General features: G+C 40.1%; 1 protein-coding gene across 1 annotated transcript in view; it reads left to right on the top strand.

Moving 5' to 3' along the window:
* Positions 1-17,493, top strand: part of GEMIN5 (gem (nuclear organelle) associated protein 5) — a 50,211-nt gene that overhangs the window by 27,357 nt on the left and 5,361 nt on the right. The window contains 12 exon segments of the mRNA XM_006863953.1: positions 500-681; positions 1,480-1,619; positions 3,873-4,044; positions 5,493-5,723; positions 7,290-7,400; positions 7,709-7,831; positions 10,530-10,625; positions 11,528-11,665; positions 12,812-12,959; positions 13,736-13,855; positions 14,708-14,918; positions 16,126-16,377. Of these exon segments, the coding sequence (XP_006864015.1) occupies positions 500-681; positions 1,480-1,619; positions 3,873-4,044; positions 5,493-5,723; positions 7,290-7,400; positions 7,709-7,831; positions 10,530-10,625; positions 11,528-11,665; positions 12,812-12,959; positions 13,736-13,855; positions 14,708-14,918; positions 16,126-16,377 (1,924 nt within the window).

The raw sequence follows: 17,493 nt of genomic DNA, 5'->3' as shown, positions 1-17,493 counted from the left end.
CACCAGCTGCTCCTTTGAAACCCTATACAAGGTCGCTATTAGTCAGAACCAGCTCGATGACACTTAACAAAGAGCCTGGATCACACAAATGGTTTGCAGTTGACTTGCTAAGTTAAAGATTGGTGTCTTAAATTAACCCTGTGACTCGATGGAAGAAAGACCTGGCTAAGGAAACTTTGGAGCAGCTCTCATCTGTATTACATGGTTCCGCTTTGAGTCCAGGGCTCAGCAGCAATTCATTTTTTAACTTTTCTCTACCACCTTTTATTGCAAGTCTCATGAATACCACTTACCAGAGATAGGGTTTTTAAAGGCTAAATGTGTTTCTTTGCCAGAACAGCTTTTGGACCTAGTTCTTTATGAGAGACTGACTTTTACTTTGGTAGATAGGGTTCTCTATCCTGTTCCATTTCACTCTTCATGACTGATGGGATAAGGGGAGTATCTGTGCATTTGCCTATAATTTCATCATTCATCTTTCTTGTCCTGTGTTTTATAGATCAATAGAAATATTTCAGGTCCCCAACTTGAAATTGATCTGCACCATCCAGCAACATCACAAGCTTGTGAATACCATTAGCTGGCATCATGAGCATGGCAGCCAGCCAGAGCTGGGCTATCTTATGGCTTCAGGGTCCAACAATGCTGTCATTTACGTGCACAATCTGAAGACTGTTATAGGTAACTTTCATTTCTTCCATATCGGGGAGGGTGTTTAGCTACTTTCTGTTTAATCCGTGTACCTTTGTATTTGGGCCATTAAAATAAATAGTATTTTAATTATTCTTCTGCTGTCAAAAGTAATACATTTATCTTAGTTATTACATTCTTCCAAACATGATAAAAATGTTAATAAAGTTTCCCCACAAGTTCATTTCTCAGTAGTAACCAGTGTTAGCAGCTTACTATAAATAACAGGATGTTTTCTCAGTTTTACCTATATGCTAAGTGCCATCTAGTCTGTTCCAATTCATTACAACCCTGTGTAGGGTTTCCAAGAAGTGGCTGGTGGGTTTGAACTGCTGATTTTGTAGTTAGCAGTCCATTGCTTATCCTGCATAGCCACACCAGGACTCTTTACATATGTACTAACTTACATACATGAGGATGTTTAAAAAAAATTCCTGAAAAAGTAGAATTATTACATTTTGAAGCTCTTTTGTATATATATGTTAGTATATAGGTTTGCATTGCTATGTACTTAAAAGAACACTTTTGTGTTAAGTGATGATACATCCTTCTTGGTATTGCATCCAGTGGCATTATTTTCATGTTGGTGGCATTTAATGGCTTCTGCGGGTTTGCCACGTACCTGTAGGTTAGCCCATTCTCTCAACCACCAGGACAAGGTTGCCTGCTAAAGTCTCCTGGGTAGTCTGTGGCAAGTTCTTTACTTTGGCCCTGGTGACACTGTTCTTTATGAGTCAATAGGTCTTTTTCACTAACTGGTAGCAATGACATGTTCCCCTTGCCTTTTAGAGAGCAATCTGGACTCCCCAGTAACCATTACAGAGCCCTACCGGACCCTCTCAGGGCACACAGCAAAGATTACCAGCCTGGCTTGGAGCCCACATCACGATGGGCGGCTGGTGTCTGCTTCCTACGATGGAACAGCCCAGGTACTATTAAGTTCTTGACCCTCTGGGGTATTCTCTGTGTATGGTTATCTCTCCTAAACCTAAGCACCATTTTCCACAGAAAGGGGTTTTTTCCTGGGCACTTGAATACGTTTTTGTTTTATTTCATGTATCTGGGCCTTGGGCAGGTTACAGTCAGGTTTTTACTTTAGATGAAAGGAAAAATGCTGATAGAGGAACTATCTAAATTCTAACATTTCAAAAATAAAGATTCCGTTTTGACTTACCAATATGTGAGTTACATGGATGTGCAGAATGCTCTTACTCAAACACAGAAGTATTGACTAATAACAAAAATAACTTTTAGTAATAAGTTGGTAAGTCAGAAATCTCCAAATTCTGAAGCATAAAGATGAGCTTCTCAAGCCAGAGGTGTGAGGCAGGAGTTTAGGATAATAGAACTGGAAAAGGCCTTAGGAGCTGGTGCTCTGAGTCAGGCTGTCTGTCTTGGTGTTGAGTTGTAATTCAAGTATCTGCACAAAGCTGGAAGCCCTGAAGACTGCCTCTCTGAAATGGGGAGTGGAAGAATTCAGGAGATGACAAGGAAATTGAGCATTTGCCCAGGAACTTGGCTACTGAAGAATCACCTGTGAAAAAACAACTTTAACAGGACCATGGAGCCTCTGAGTTAGCATCCTCTTCTTGATGCCATAATTTACAGGCCCAAAATTAATATACAGTACTGGTATGGAATACTGAAACCCATGGGGCATCGGTGAGCTCACACAAAATTATTCCCATAGGAGCACCTCTAAAGCCCTGAGCACATAAAGCTCCCATAAATAATGTTGTTAGGTGCCATCAAGTCAGTACCGACCCATAGCAACCTTATGCATAGAAGAACGAAACACTGCATGGTCCTGGGTCAACCTCACTCCTGTTGCCATGCTTGAGTCCATCGATGCTGCCACTTGGCCAATCCCTCTCGTTGGGGGTCTTCCTCTTTTTTCTGACCCTCCACCTTACCAAATATGATATCCTTCTGCAGCGACTGGTCCCTCCTGACAATATGTCCAAAGTATGAGAGATGAAGTTTGACCATCTTGGCCTCTGAGGAGCACTCTGGCTGCATTTCTTCCAAAACGGATCTTTGGTTCTTTTGGCAGCCCATGGCACTTACAATATTCTCCTCCAACACCATAACTCAAAGGCATCAATTCTTCTACCGTCTTCCTTATTTACTGTCCAGCTTTCGCATGCATATGTGGTTATTGAAAACACCATGGCTTGGATCAGGTGCATCTTAGTCCTCAAGCTGACATCTTTGCTCTTCAACACTTTAAAAAGGTTTTGTGCAGTAGACTTGCCTAGTGCAGTACGTCATCTGTCTCTTGACTGCTGCTTCTGTGAGTGTTGATAGTTGATCCAGGAAGAATGAAGTCCTTGACAACTTCAATCTTTTGTCCATTGATAAGAATATTGTTTATTGGTCCAGTGGTGAGGATTTTTGTTTTCTTGACATTGAAATGTAATCCATATCGAAGGCTGTGCTCTTTGATCTTCATCAGTAAATGTTTTAAGTCCTCTTCACTTTCAGCAAGCAAGGTTGTATCGTCTGCATATTGCAGGTTGTTAATGAGTCTTCTTCCAATTCTGATGCCACATTTTTCTTCATAGAACCCAGCTTCTCGGATTATTTGCTCAACATACAGGTTGAATAAGTATGGTGAAATAATACAACCTTGTTGCATACCTTTCTTAATTTTAAAACATTCAGTGTTCCCGTGTTCTGTTCGAACAACTGCTTCTTGGCCTAGGTACAGATTTCTCATGAGCACAATTAAGTGTTCCGGAATACTCATACTTCGCAATGTTGTCCATAGCTTGTCATGATCCACACAATCAAAAGCCTTTGTATAGTCAATAAAGCACAGGTAAACGTCTTTCTGATGTTCTCTGCTTTCAGCCAAGATCCATCGGACATCAGCAATGATACCTCTTGTTCCACGGCCTCTTCTGAATCCAGCTTGAACCCCTGGAAGTTCTCTGTCAATGTATGCTTGTAGCCATTTCTGTATTACCTTTAGTATAACTTTACTCGCATGAGATATCAAACAGATTGTCTGATGATTTCCTCATTCTGCAGGGTAGCACTCAGAAATTGAGCACTCAAGAGAAAAGTATAAATCATATGAGGAAATGAGAGACAAGATTTGAAATATTGAAAAAATGCATACTGCAAAACAGTAGACTAACCAAAACTTTTCTGTTCTGTGATGTGAACTGTGGTTTTAGGTGTGGGATGCTCTGCGGGAAGAGCCTCTGTGCAATTTCCGAGGCCATCGAGGGCGACTGCTTTGTGTGGAGTGGTCCCCTTTGGATCCAGACTGCATCTACTCAGGGGCAGATGACTTCTGTGTGTACAAATGGCTTATTTCCATGCAGGAGCATTCCCGACCTCCTCAAGGTCAGTCAGAGCCTGGAACCCATAAAATGCTCACTTGGCTGTCTTTTCCTCTTCCTTAATAATTGAGTTGGATCAACCAAGTTAGCTATTTGTGTGGGTCAGTAGTGGTGGTCTAGTAGGGACTTGAAGCCCAATGAAGGAAGGCAGCCAGGAAGGGCCACAGAGCAATACCCAAATTTCAAAAGGACAAAGATTCTGACTTACTGAGAGGCTCCCACTGACCAAACCTACTACACTTTTAATTTGAGTAAAAACAACTCCATATCTGTCTATGAAAGATTAGCAGGTAAGATACTTACCAAGTCGTAACTAGAAAACTGGAGGTGGTAGTTATGTGCTGTGGAGTCGGTTCCGACTCATAGCGACTCTGTACAGGGTTTCTGAGGCTATAAATCTTTAAGGGAGCAGAAAGTCTCATTCTCCCACGGAATGGCTGGTAGTTTCGAACTGCTGACCTTAAAGGTTCACAGCCCGATTTATAACCACTACGCTACCAGAGCTCCTTAACTAGAAAACTAGACAACATATTAAACAACTAGGGCTTTTCCCAAAGAAGTGAAATGATTTGTGCATGTAAAGATTTGTATAGGATGTTCATATGTTCATAGCAGCTTTACCTGTAGTGATCAAAAACTGGGTACAACCCAGATGTCCATCCTTGGACCAGTCAGTTGTGAGGGATCCCCTACAGTAGAATTCTGCTCTGCCATAAAAATCAAGTGGCGCTGCAGGATAATGAGCTGGACCGCAAGGTCATTTGTTCAAGTCTACCAGCCATTCCTCGGAAACTATACAGGATTGCTATGAGTCAGACTGACTTGACAGCACTTAACAAACAACAAGTAGTGATAAACACAATGTAGAAGACTCTTCAAAAAACAAGTATACTGATCTAAAGAAGCCAATACGAAAGACTATACATTCTCTGTAAAGAGTATTCTATTGTATAAAATTCTATCTCAATAAAGTAGATTTAGAAATAAGCCAATGACACAAATCTTTAAACCACCAAAATAAATATAATAGTAGTGCATCATAGCCTTAAATGGAAATTTAAGAGTCCATGTTGATTTAAATGAGTTCCTGATGAATGGGAAGGAGCCATGGTAGCGTAGTGGCTTAATGCTTGGACAGCTAACTTCAAGGTTAATGGTACGAATCTACCAGCCACTCCACAGAAGAAAGATGAGGCTTCCTGCTCCCATAAAGATTTATAGCCTTGGAGTCAGAGCCAACTCCATGGCACATGGAGTTGCAAAAGCTCTTCAAATTAATAGTCTTTTTATTACTATTAACTGAAATTCATTGGAGAGGAAGGGAAAGGGCAAGAATGTTACCAAAAAGAAGAGCAATGCAGTATTGAAGATCATGTCCTAGACTGCTTTTAAACCAAAAATGCAAACTTTAATCTTTCTTTTTTGTGTGTTTTTAATTCATGATTCCTACAGGCAAAAAGAGTATTGAACTAGAAAAAAAGAGACTCTTTCAACTTAAGTCAAAACCCAAAAAGAAGAAAAAGCCCACCTTGAGAGTGCCCATGAAGCATGAGTCGTTTGATGGGAATGAAGAAGAGAGCCTAAAGGAGAACTGGGGGCCTGTTGAAAATGGAGTGTCCGACCAGGAGGAGGAGGAGGAGGAAGCACCAGAGCCGGAAGTGCCCTGCAGCCTGGCTTCCAAGGGTATGTGTTTACCCACACTGGATTCCTTCATCAGGTCAAGGAAATGAACCTGGATTCGTGTCCAATTTGAAACCTTTATACCTCTGACCTGTTTTACCAACTGCTTACCTCAGTGTCTTTGGTGCCCTGGAAACTGCACTCTTTTTTGTTTTGTTTTAAGGCATTCTTTTAGCCTCTAACACCTGACATCTGTAAGGGAATCTAGTGGGTGGTTGGGTTGGAAATAGTGAAGTTCTGTTGAGACTACTTCTTTAGTTGAGTAGGCTAAGACTGTGGGACAAAGTGAAGCCAGGATAGTATACATATAAACCAAACCCACTGCCCTCAGGTCGATTCCACTTGTAATAACCCTGTATTGGATTTTGGAGACTATAAATCTTTATGGGAGCAGAGAGCTTCATCTTTGTCCCGCAGAGCAGCTAGCAGGTTTGAACTGTTGCCGTGCAGTTAGCAGCATCACCAGGGCTTCTTAGTATACATATCTGTGCATATTACATCATCATCATGCAATCTTTTTTGTTGTGTGTTCAGTGAGGGTTTGTCCCTGTCATTTGACTTGGCAAATACCTGATCTAGAGAACCAGCTGTCACTTTGGGAACTTTCACGTTCTTGCTCCTACCTTTAACTCAGTCCTGACTGCTGTCTTCTTGCCAAAAAAAAATTCCAAGTGGGTGATTAGTTCCTTCCGGTCTGTGAAGCTTTAGTAGCAGTGCTCACAAAGCAGTCTTTCAGTTTCATCACGCATTTCCAGGAATGCAGCCTGTTGCCTGTTTGAAGAGAAAAAAAATGTTACTGGCTGAAATTTTAGCACTTTTATTATTATGTTATATATTTAACTTAGTGTTCAGGTGCCTGTGACCTGTTAAAATAGATGGTTAAATAGCAAACAATATAAATAGAAGCCATGACTTATACATAATTTTTTAAATAATGTTGTCACACAATTAAACTGGACAAAATATACAGTACTGAGCTTTTTTTATCCCAAGGGCTGTCAATTGTACCCACATTTTGGGTAAACTAAAAGTTTAATCGATACATATTTTGGATTCATCAAAGTATGTTTTATTACAAAATGGTTACAAGAATTTTTTTTGTCCCTGGTAATCGATAACATGTTTTTGTTTTTAAGTTCATGGTTGTGTGTGTTCAGAATTTTAACTCCATATCAACTATACATAATATTTTCTAATAGTAAAGTTTTTCTTTGTTTGTACAACTAAATAGGCAATTAGTACTTTGTCACCTAAATGTATAGAAAGTATTTTGTAATCTAATCAAAATTTGGGGATTACTGGATCTATGTTATAAAGTTGTGGAATCTAGTACCTTATAACTTTTCCTTAGATCAACGTTCTAAGTAATACACTTATAGGTACCTGGGCTCAAACAGTTTGTGAGGTAGGAAAGGAGAGACCACAGATAACGTCCTTTCTAAAGTTTCTCATTGTTTGGTGATTGATGAGATCAAGTCATTAAGACTGGTGTAGCTCATATTTTGGAAAAGAACTAGATCAGACATTGTGCTTTGAATTTTTTTTTTCTTTCCTTTGCCCTCCTGACAGTTTCTAGAGAGCCAATTGTCTACTCTCCAGCTTCCTTAAGCTTGGAAAAGTCAAAAGTCATTAATAACAAAGTCACTTTGCCAAAAAAGGAAGCAACTAAAGAGAAACCAGGTTGGTATTGAATATTGAAATATTTTGTTCAAGTATCTTAAGATATTGCATGCAACTGAATGCTCAAAATTGGGGATTTTCTTTTTCTTTTGTTGTTGTTAAGTTTTAAATATTTTGAAGGTGCTTTGATGTTTTTTAAATCCAGGGTCATGCTTTAAAATGCTTATTTGATAACTTGAAGTGTAGTTTTGTATTGGTTGATAATGCTTTGTTTGGAACCTTCTTTATTGGAGAAAGATCTTTATAAACCCAGTAACATCCATCCAGTAGGTTTGGGTCAGCCGGCATATAACTTTATTCCATTTTAGAAGCCTTAATCAAGAAGAGGAAAGCTCGTTCTATGCTTCCACTGAGTACAAGCCTGGACCACAGGTCCAAAGAGGAGCTTCATCAGGACTGTCTGGTACTAGCAACTGCAAAACTCTCCAAAGGTACAAAAATACACTTTTTGGTCCATCCATGATGTGGGGACTGACCCTGCCTATTTGTCAAACGGTGGAGGGAAAAATTTCCCAAGATTGTTATCTATATTTGTACTTGCTTTTTCAGCCATGTTGCTCCCACCTGCACCCTCCTCATTCTGACCCACTGTCAGTGATACTCTTTGAGATGTGTACTCACAGCAACCATGTATAGGGTTTCCAAAGAGTGCCTGGTGAGTTTGAACTACCCACCTTGCAGTCCAGTGCATTATCCTCCAGTGCCATACCAGGAATCCTTTGAGATGTAGTGTTCCGCATATAGTGTTATCAGTCTAGGTATCTTGAGGCACTTGTGTGTGTCAGGTTTGGTATATTGCTGAAATCTATCCATGTGAATTGGCACATCAGCAATTTTTTTTTTTTAATTGAACAGTTTGCTTTTTGAAAATATATCCGTAAAAACATACCCTTTAAAAAAATACTCGAATATAAATTTTATTTATGGAGTGTTTTGGTTTGTGTTTTTTAAAACCCTCATTTAATGCCCACTAGGATAAACAATCCTGGTGTGGTGCTCTAGAATCAGCCCTGGACTGCGAACCACAAAGTCGGCAGTTCAAACTCACCAGCTGCTCCTTGGAAACCTATTCAGGGTGACTATGAGTTGAAACTGACTCAACAGCACGTAACAATTTTTATGTTTGAGCAACTCTGACATCTTTTTTTTAAATTTACGTCTTGAAAAAGGACACATGATGGAATGAAATTCAAGCAGTGTAAAAAAAACGAGAGGAAGCACATCTTTCACCCCTGACACCCTATCCCCTACTTCTCCCTAGGGCTCACACTGTTATCAGGGCTTTGTCTCTCTCCAGAGATAGATTTTGCTTTTTTACATTGTTGTTGTTGTTACTGTTAAGTGCCATCGAGTTGGTTCGTACCCATAGCAAACCTGTACAGGCTTTCCAAGGAGCAGCTGGTGAGCTTGAACCAACCTTGCAGATCAAACAGACTTTGCAGTCCAGCACATTAACCCAGAGCACCACACTAGGACTTCACTTTTATACATAGTGTCCTCTTTTTAAACTCTAAGATAACTTTCCATAATTTATACAATTAGCCATTTACATTATTTACCCTGTTGGAAAATTAATTGACTTTTTAAATAACGGAATGAAGATTGAATTACTGATTCCAGTGACTGTTAAGGGCATTACTTAATAGGTGATTTTTTTTGGGGGGGGGGGGATGTTGTTTTGGTTTTTAAACACATTTAAATACATGTTGAATTTGGGAAGACTTTTTTTTTTTTAATTAAATGTTTTTATTTTGCATTGAGTGAAAGTTTACAGGGCACATTATCAGCTTCACATTCAACCATTCATATAGCTTGTTTCATTACATTGATTATTATCCCCTCCATATATCATCAGTTTACAGTGTTTCTCTCTATCCTCTTTAGCTTTTTTTTTTTTTTTTGGATGGGGGGGGACTTGGCTTATTGGAATTTACAGTCTCGGCTTTTCGGGGAGGTTTTTACATTTGTCTGTGGATATCCAGGGCTCATGTATGAGATTACTAACAAGCATTACTGAATAATCAGATGAGGGACAGTTTGTTATGTCTACTAGGTGGCTAGAGTCTGATCCTCAGAGCCTATGGTTTGGACGGTCAACAACACTTGGGCCCACAGGGGCTTGGCCTCCTGACCGGGTCTGTGCTGTCTGCATCTGAGTCCTCCTTATTTATTGATTGTTTAAGGGACGCTGCCTGTCTTAGGTGGTCAGTGCGAATTCCTCAGTCTTACCAGTCATTGAGACTCATTGCAGCATGGCAATGTCTCTGTCTTAAGTAGCTGAGGTTCCACGTGATCCTTACCCGTCTCTGGCCACACGTCCAGCATAAACAGCCGCCATCCGAGGAAGGCAGGGAGGGAGGAGATCAGCTGGGGACCCCATGCGCCCGACGTTGCCGGCCCACCACCTGCTCTAAGGTGACCAAGCAGGATCACTATGCTGAGGTTCAATCCAGTTCTTAGGGGATCTTATTCTCTAGCATGGGTAGCAAATGGATAGCCACGCAGTGTTCACTTTGAGAATTACTTATATCATAAATTTGAGCATGTAGCTGATGAATATCCCCAGACAAGTGTATATTGTTCCACAACCTCCTAAAATGCTGTTGGATTAAGTTCCAGTTAATTTCTGGGTTACTGAAAGATAACACAAATCTACTTATACCTTGAGTAACCTTAGCTGGGAGTGTAGTCTGGATATATTGGGTCTTATTTCCCTCGGAAACCTTGTACAGGGTCGCTATGGGTCGGAACCGACTCGACGGCACTTAACAACAACAACAACATTTCCCTTAAGCGGTCTTCCTGAATTTGGGAAGACTTTTAAAGTTCCACTTTTACTCCCAAGTCTTTCATTGAACATATTATAAATCTTATTGTCTCATTGGATTTTGCCAAGCCTTAGCTGTTTCTTTTTTTTTCTTTTTTCTTTTTTTTGATAAGCTTAACTCTTTAAATATTTTGCTACCTTTTTAAGCGGTCGGGGTCTTTGTGAAGGTAAACTTGGGCACAGGGAGAGCTCTTTTTTGAGTATCTGAATAGGTATTCTGGACATTAGTTCAGAAATAATTGGATAGAAAAGTGCAATCTGTATAACTACTTTATTTGCTTTTTGTCTTTCTAACTGAACAGAGTCAAATGAGAATGTGTTTGCTGATCTTGAGGACAGATTTCACCTGGGGCTTTTCACAGACAGGGCTGCCTTATACAAAATGATTGAGGCTGAAGGTGAGTCAACCAATCTCTTCATCTTTAACCTCCCCAGATACTTTGTACTGGTCCCTGGGTGGTGCAAACAGAATGCACTTGACTGGTAGCCTAAAGTTAAGGTATTTCAAGTCTAGCTAGTAGTACTGTGGAAGGAAAGGCTTGGTGGTAAGCCTCCCTTACAGTTACAGCCAAGGGAACCCTGTGGAGCACAGTTCTACTTCACAACACATGGAGTCACCATGAGTTTGAATCGACTCAACAGCAGCTACCAACAAATGCATCTTTTATGGCTGCCACCCACGTTGTAATGGCTAACTTTGTTGTTGTTAAGTGCCATCAAGTTGGTTCTGAACCATAGCTTACAGGGTTTCCGAGGAGCAGCTGGTGAGCTTGAACTGCTGACCTTGAGGTTTAATCCGGCTTTGCAGTCCAGCGCATTAAACCGCAGCGCCACATCAGGAGTCCCTAACTTTGCTTGTTAACCAATAAGTTTTGAATTCTATGGTTTACTTACTCACATACACCCTCGTGCTTCTGGTAGAAGGCTTTAAACATATGAGGGGCTTTAAAAAATTCGTGTAGATTTGTATTATCTTTTCATTCCATTTTTCCACAAGCTTTTTATAAAAGGAGTTCTGGTAGTAAAGTGGTTACGAGTCAGGCTGCTAACCTCAAGGTCACCAGTTCAAAACTATAAACCATTCCAAGGGGAAAGATGAGGCTTTCTGCTCCATAAAGATTTACAGCCTCGGAACCCCTATATGCAGGGTCGCTATGACTCCACAACACCTATCCACCAACCACCACCAGAATGATCATCAACTCTGGTTGATTTGCCCAGCAGTGAGTGAGTGGGTGTACTAGTGAGTGTACTACTTATTCATTTCGAAGATGTTTCATACATTCATTCTTCCATACAGGAAAAGGTCATTTAGAAAATGGCCACCCAGAGTTATTTCACCAGCTCATGCTTTGGAAAGGAGACCTGAAAGGTATTCTCCAGACAGCAGCAGAAAGAGGGGAGCTGACAGACAGTCTTGTGGCAATGGCACCAGTGGGTATGTTCTTTCCAACAAAAGCACTGTCATCTCTAAGATACAACCACTGAACATCTCTTGGCATGACTGATCTTGAGCTCAAAATCACAAAGACAATTGTGTAGACTAACTAATAAATTAACACTTCCCAACCTCACCCGGGTTCTCTAAAATATACAGGTTACTAGTGAAAACCCCTGTAGGACAGTATGGTCATGTCTCTTAACATTTAATGTGACCTTTGACCCAGCCATCCTAATTGTAGAAATTTATCTATATATATGATTAACACAAACTGAGCAAAGATATAGGGACTATCATTGCAGAACTATTGTGTAGCAAAAGATACTAGGAACCAATCCATAAGTAAGAGACTGACTACATCACAGCAATATCATGTATATCCATGCAGTAGGCACGCATATGGATGCCAAAAGAGTGTTGCAGCTGTCTGGTCTCATGGAATGGAGCTGCAAATGAAAATGAGAAGAATCAAGGTGTCGATGCATAACAGAATATATAATAGTTAGTCATATGTGGCTGTATATAGACTTTTTATAGTGGCTTCGAAAGAAACTAGTAATAATAGTTGCCGCCCTGGAAAGGATTTGGGGTTAGGGGAGGTGTACCAGGATAAGAAGGAAACCTTTCTTTTTCTTTTTTAAAACTGATTTTATTTTATATTTTTAACTTTTTGTAAATTATGTAAAGGTTTACAAGGAAGCCTTTCTTTTATGCCATGCTCAGTTTTTTGTTTTGTTCTTTATCTTTTTATTCAAGTACATTATGTTGTTGTTAAGTGCCATCGAGTCGGTTCCAAGTATACTATAGCAAGAGGAAATTTCACAGACCATAAGTGTATATTGACTTTCGCAAATTTAGTACACTTTTATAACTACTAGTATGCATATCAAGTAATGTTGGCGTTACCGACTTCCAGGCCCTTTTGTGCCATGTTGTGTATAATCAAAGCAACCATTTATGTTTCAAAATGTAGGGGTTATGGGGAGGCAGATGATCTTAATGGCAGTTGAAATCACATCTAAATATTCTCAATTCAGTGGCTGTGGAAAGAAGGGCATTTTCCCATTCAAGTGTATCTGTTTTTTTTGTTTTGTTTTGTTTTTTTCCTTAATCCACCATCTTACTTTTTAATTTTTTTTTAAGCTGGCTACAATGTGTGGCTGTGGGCCGTGGAAGCTTTTGCCAAGCAGCTATGTTTTCAGGATCAGTACGTCAAGGCTGCCTCTCATCTTCTTTCTGTCCATAAAGTGTATGAAGCAGTGGAACTGCTCAAGTCGAACCATTTCTACAGGTGTGTGTATGTGCACGCTCATTGTGGGGCACAGTGGGAAGCACTCAAGTTCAGTGTCAGCCACAGCTTCCAAAATGCTGAGTTTTACTTAAATGCTAAAATTTTAACCATTGGTAACAAACACTTGTTTGTCTTCCATGAAGCAGTGGTCTTTGTTCATTTTTTAGAAAAGATCTGCCAAATACCTACCTCTGAGTATTTATTTTTGCCTGTTAGTCATCCTTTCAAGCAGAAATGGGATTTCGGGGACAGGAAGCGGGAGTGCAGCTTGTTCAGCTCTCGATTCCACTGTGCATACCTTTCCTGAATGCACAGAAGTGCTTTGTGTGCTGTCCCATTTTGTCACACAGGCTTCTAAAAAGATGTGTGCTCAAGGGATTTAATGAACTTAACTGCTTCGTAAGGACATTTGCTTTTTATTTCTTGCTAGGATCCCAGTTTTCACCAAATGTTTTTGTTTTTCTCTTTTTTGCACAATGAGTACAAACATAAATACAGTGGAAAAGGCAAATAATTTCTTGGCATTATTAGAAAAATAGATTGAGCTAATATACTCCTCAAAAGGGTCTTGGGGACTCCAGAACTGCTGACCCCAGTGAAGAACTGAGTGCAGTATTTTAAATTGCCTGTGTAACTAAGGAATGAAGTGTCTTTTATAGGAAGTTAGAATAATACATGTAACACAAATGGGACAGTTTGTCCTATATTGCAGCCTCTCCTAGGACTTCATAAAGAAGAGCCTTTTTGTTTTGGTTAATGCCTATTCTTGCCTCCAGGGAAGCTATTGCTATTGCCAAGGCCCGGCTGCGCCCAGAGGACCCAATCCTGAAAGACCTGTACCTTAGCTGGGGAGCCATCCTAGAAAAAGATGGTCATTATGCCATGGCAGCCAAATGGTAAGCCCAAGAAAAACCAGAGAGCTCCCATCTTTGAAGAGTTTAAGCCAAGAAGAACATTGAAAAGTGTATCTTCTTAAGACAGGGGATCTAGCTAACTGGTATTTATAGAAATCACCATGATTATGGTGAAACTTGAGTAGCAAGCTAAGAAGTCTTCAAACTGGTTCAGTCCTGGCTGATGCAGTGTAACTGGAACTGAAGGTAATTTATAAAATGTGGGTATACCAGAACAGAAAAAAAAAGTTACAGGTCGAAACCCTGGAATGAATTAGTTGGAATTGGCATTGTGATTCCTTTCAGGAGCTGATGCGGGAGATTGGATTATTGCCAGGACTGTGGAATGAGACATTCACGCAGTCAGCCACCATCTTTGAGTCATGCACCATTGTTTCTGACTCTGCCAGTCAAGAGGTTGGGTTGCTGCCCTTGTTTTCTAGGAGGAAGATTTCATTTCTAGCAGGGCAGTGATCTGTAATATTTCCTGTTCTGATTACTGTGCTGGCACACCCATGTTATATAAATTCAGTTCCATTCCAGTTTTTTTCTATCAGTCATATCTGAACTGGGAACAATCTGTTCGAAACCCTGGTGTTATCAGTCAAGGAAAATGGAAGGAATTGTTCCCCTGTTTTAGTTCATTTTAACAAATATTAAGGTTTCCTTTATGTCCTCAGCTATGTATAGTCTCTCTGGTAAGTTGTGTTGACCACACAGACTTAACAGGAGCTGAGACAGTAATACACTTGGACCACAGGAAGGTCCACAAGGCACAGCAAATGGAAAGATGTGATTCAATCCTTTAAGGAATGAGAACTTGTTTATGACACTTGGTTGGATTTTATGTTGTAGCTATTTAGGGGCCGCTTCCACTTACGATGCAGCCAAAGTTTTGGCCAAAAAGGGAGATGCAGCGTCACTACGAACAGCTGCAGAGTTGGCTGCAATTGTAGGAGAGGAGGAGTTGTCTGCTTCACTGGCTCTCAGGTGTGCCCAAGAGCTACTTCTGGCCAAGAATTGGGTGGGAGCCCAGGAAGCCCTGCAACTCCATGAAAGTCTAAAGGTCAGTATTTCATCTCCTTGCCCTAGTTGATTGAATTCCAAGTGAATACTCCAAGAGCATAAGCTAGACCAATTTGACAGATAATCCTTACCAGTATCGAGCAAACCCTGGTCATACACCTATTTTTGAAGTACAGTGGCTTATTCATTACCATATTCAAATCATGTTATTCCCCATTACTCATCAGTTTGTGAGGAATCTTGGTGTAGCACTATAGGATAAGCACTGGACCACAAGATCAGTTTGAACTGGAAATTCGGCAGTTCAAACTCACCAGCCACTCCTTGGAAATACAGGGTCGCTATTTGTCAGAACCAACTCGATGGCACTTAACAACAAATCAGTTTGTGAATATCATCTATAAATAAATTTCAGTCAGTCCTGAACCTGGATTGGTAATTGAGTGTTGCTTCAAAGATGTCATCAGTGTGAGCTTTGAAGATGGTCAGGGACTGGACTTTAATAGAAATCAAACTGCCCTACCGATAGCACCCCTCATCAGCTGAAAGCTGTAAAGAAGTGTGGGACAATCAGAGTGCTCTTTTATTCCCATCTGGTTAAAAATGAATAATCGGCTACTGCCTATTCTCACACATCAGAACTGAGGCTGTTAATAAAGTATCGCACTCTCGTTTTGTTTCTGAAACATGTAAACACTTGGTCCATTTGAGATGACTACACTTGGCGGATTCTAACATTCACTTTTTTAAGTTCCTCCATCTCTCTAGCAGATTAATTGGGACTAAAGTCGCTTCCTAGCTGAATCGCCAAAGCCTAAGGAAATTGCTAGGTGACGAAGCAGCTTTCTGGAAACTGTAAATAAAAATGGAGGCAAAAATATTAACCCCTCAAAGATAATGTCACTTGGTTTATTATTTAGCAAATACCAAATCTAGAAGAGTTTTAAATTTATTCAAATCCAAAAATGTATTTCCAGAATGGTTACTGGCATTTCATTCTTTCTCTTAAACAGCATTCTTAATAAAGCAAGAAAAGCTGTAGCCTTTTAGTACATTTTATTATGATATCAGCTTTTTTGGCCATATTGGAATAGGGACTGTGAGAATCTGATGTGTGTAGCCCATCTTTACTCCCGACTGGGCCACAAATGTTATATGGCTGGCCTGTGTGTAGTTTAAATAAATTGTCATGGATTTCTGTCCATTCTCTTATGTAACAACTCCTCTCCTTTGTCGTTGGGTTCCAGGGGCAGAGACTGGTATTTTGCCTTCTTGAGCTGCTGTCCAAGCATCTGGAGGAAAGGCAGCTTTCAGAATGCAGAAGCTCTTCCTCTTACCATGCTTGGACTACAGCCCCAGACAGACCCTTCAGGGAGAGAGTGACTGCTGTGTGGAAGAACACCTTTGGTCTGGACACCCCGGAGCAGTATCAGGCAGAATTTCAGAAGCTGCAAAGCATAAAGTACCCATCTGCTACAAATAACACTCCCTCCAAACAGGTAACACATTGTCCCAGCACAAGATACTCACTTAGCAGCAAGACCTTCTTCATCATATCTAATGTAATAGGGGAAGAATCTGAATGCCACTTAGTATTTCAGATTAATTAAAGCCCAGTAGCTTTGAAGTTCATCTTAGGTTCACTTTTTTATATAAGGTACCCAACACACCAGAGGTAAATGTTCATATTTTATCATTTTTTTGCTTAACAGGATTTCTTTTTGTGTGTGTGGAGGAAATACAACTTGAAAGATAAATAGATGTCCACCTTGTTCTCTTCCTCAGGCCCCTTCACCAAAGACAACTCCTATATTATACCACATTTATTATTTTTGTAATTTGCTTATTTCATTGTTTGTCAGCTCCATATTGATAAAAAGAAATCACGTTGATGCATTTTAATTGCTATGTTGTTGTTGTTATGTGCCGTGGAGTCGGTTCCGACTCATAGCGACCCTGTACGGGTTTTCTGAGGCTGTAAATCTTTACAGGAGTGGAAAGCCTCATCTTTCTCCTGCAGAACAGCTGGTAGTTTTGAACTGCTGACCCTGAAGTTTGCAGCCCGATTCATAACCACTACGCTATGATATTTATTATTATACTTCAACTTACGTACTTTTTCCTTTTAAAACAAGAGGAGACATCTACTTTTTTGAGGAACAAGATTTCCTCAAATGGTATAGTACTTTGGGACACAAAATATCAGTGATCTCCTAAGGATTATATACTAAGTGAAGGAACCAAGACATGAAAGACTGTATACTCTGTGATTCCATTTATGTGAATTCTAGAAAAGACAGAATTGCAGTTGTTGTTGATAAGTGCTGTTGAGTTGGTTCTGATCAGATCAACCCTGTATAGAGTTTCTGAGGAGCAGCTGGTGGGTTTGACCTTGCAGTTAGCAGTATAGTGCTAATCCTATAGCACCATACAGTAACAAAAAACCAAATCAATGGTTGCTAAGGATTGAGCAGAGAGGATTGTCTAAATAGGAACACAGGAAAATATCTTGGGTTGGTGAAAATGTTCTATGCCTTGATTGTGGCGGTAGTTATAGAGTATATGTTTTTCCATCAAATTGCTCACTTAATAAACTTTTGTTTTAATTATACCTC

This window comes from Chrysochloris asiatica, unplaced genomic scaffold (genome assembly GCF_000296735.1).
Source record: "Chrysochloris asiatica unplaced genomic scaffold, ChrAsi1.0 scaffold00057, whole genome shotgun sequence".
Taxonomy (NCBI): Eukaryota; Metazoa; Chordata; class Mammalia; order Afrosoricida; family Chrysochloridae; genus Chrysochloris; species Chrysochloris asiatica.
This window is presented reverse-complemented; position numbering and strand designations above follow the sequence as displayed.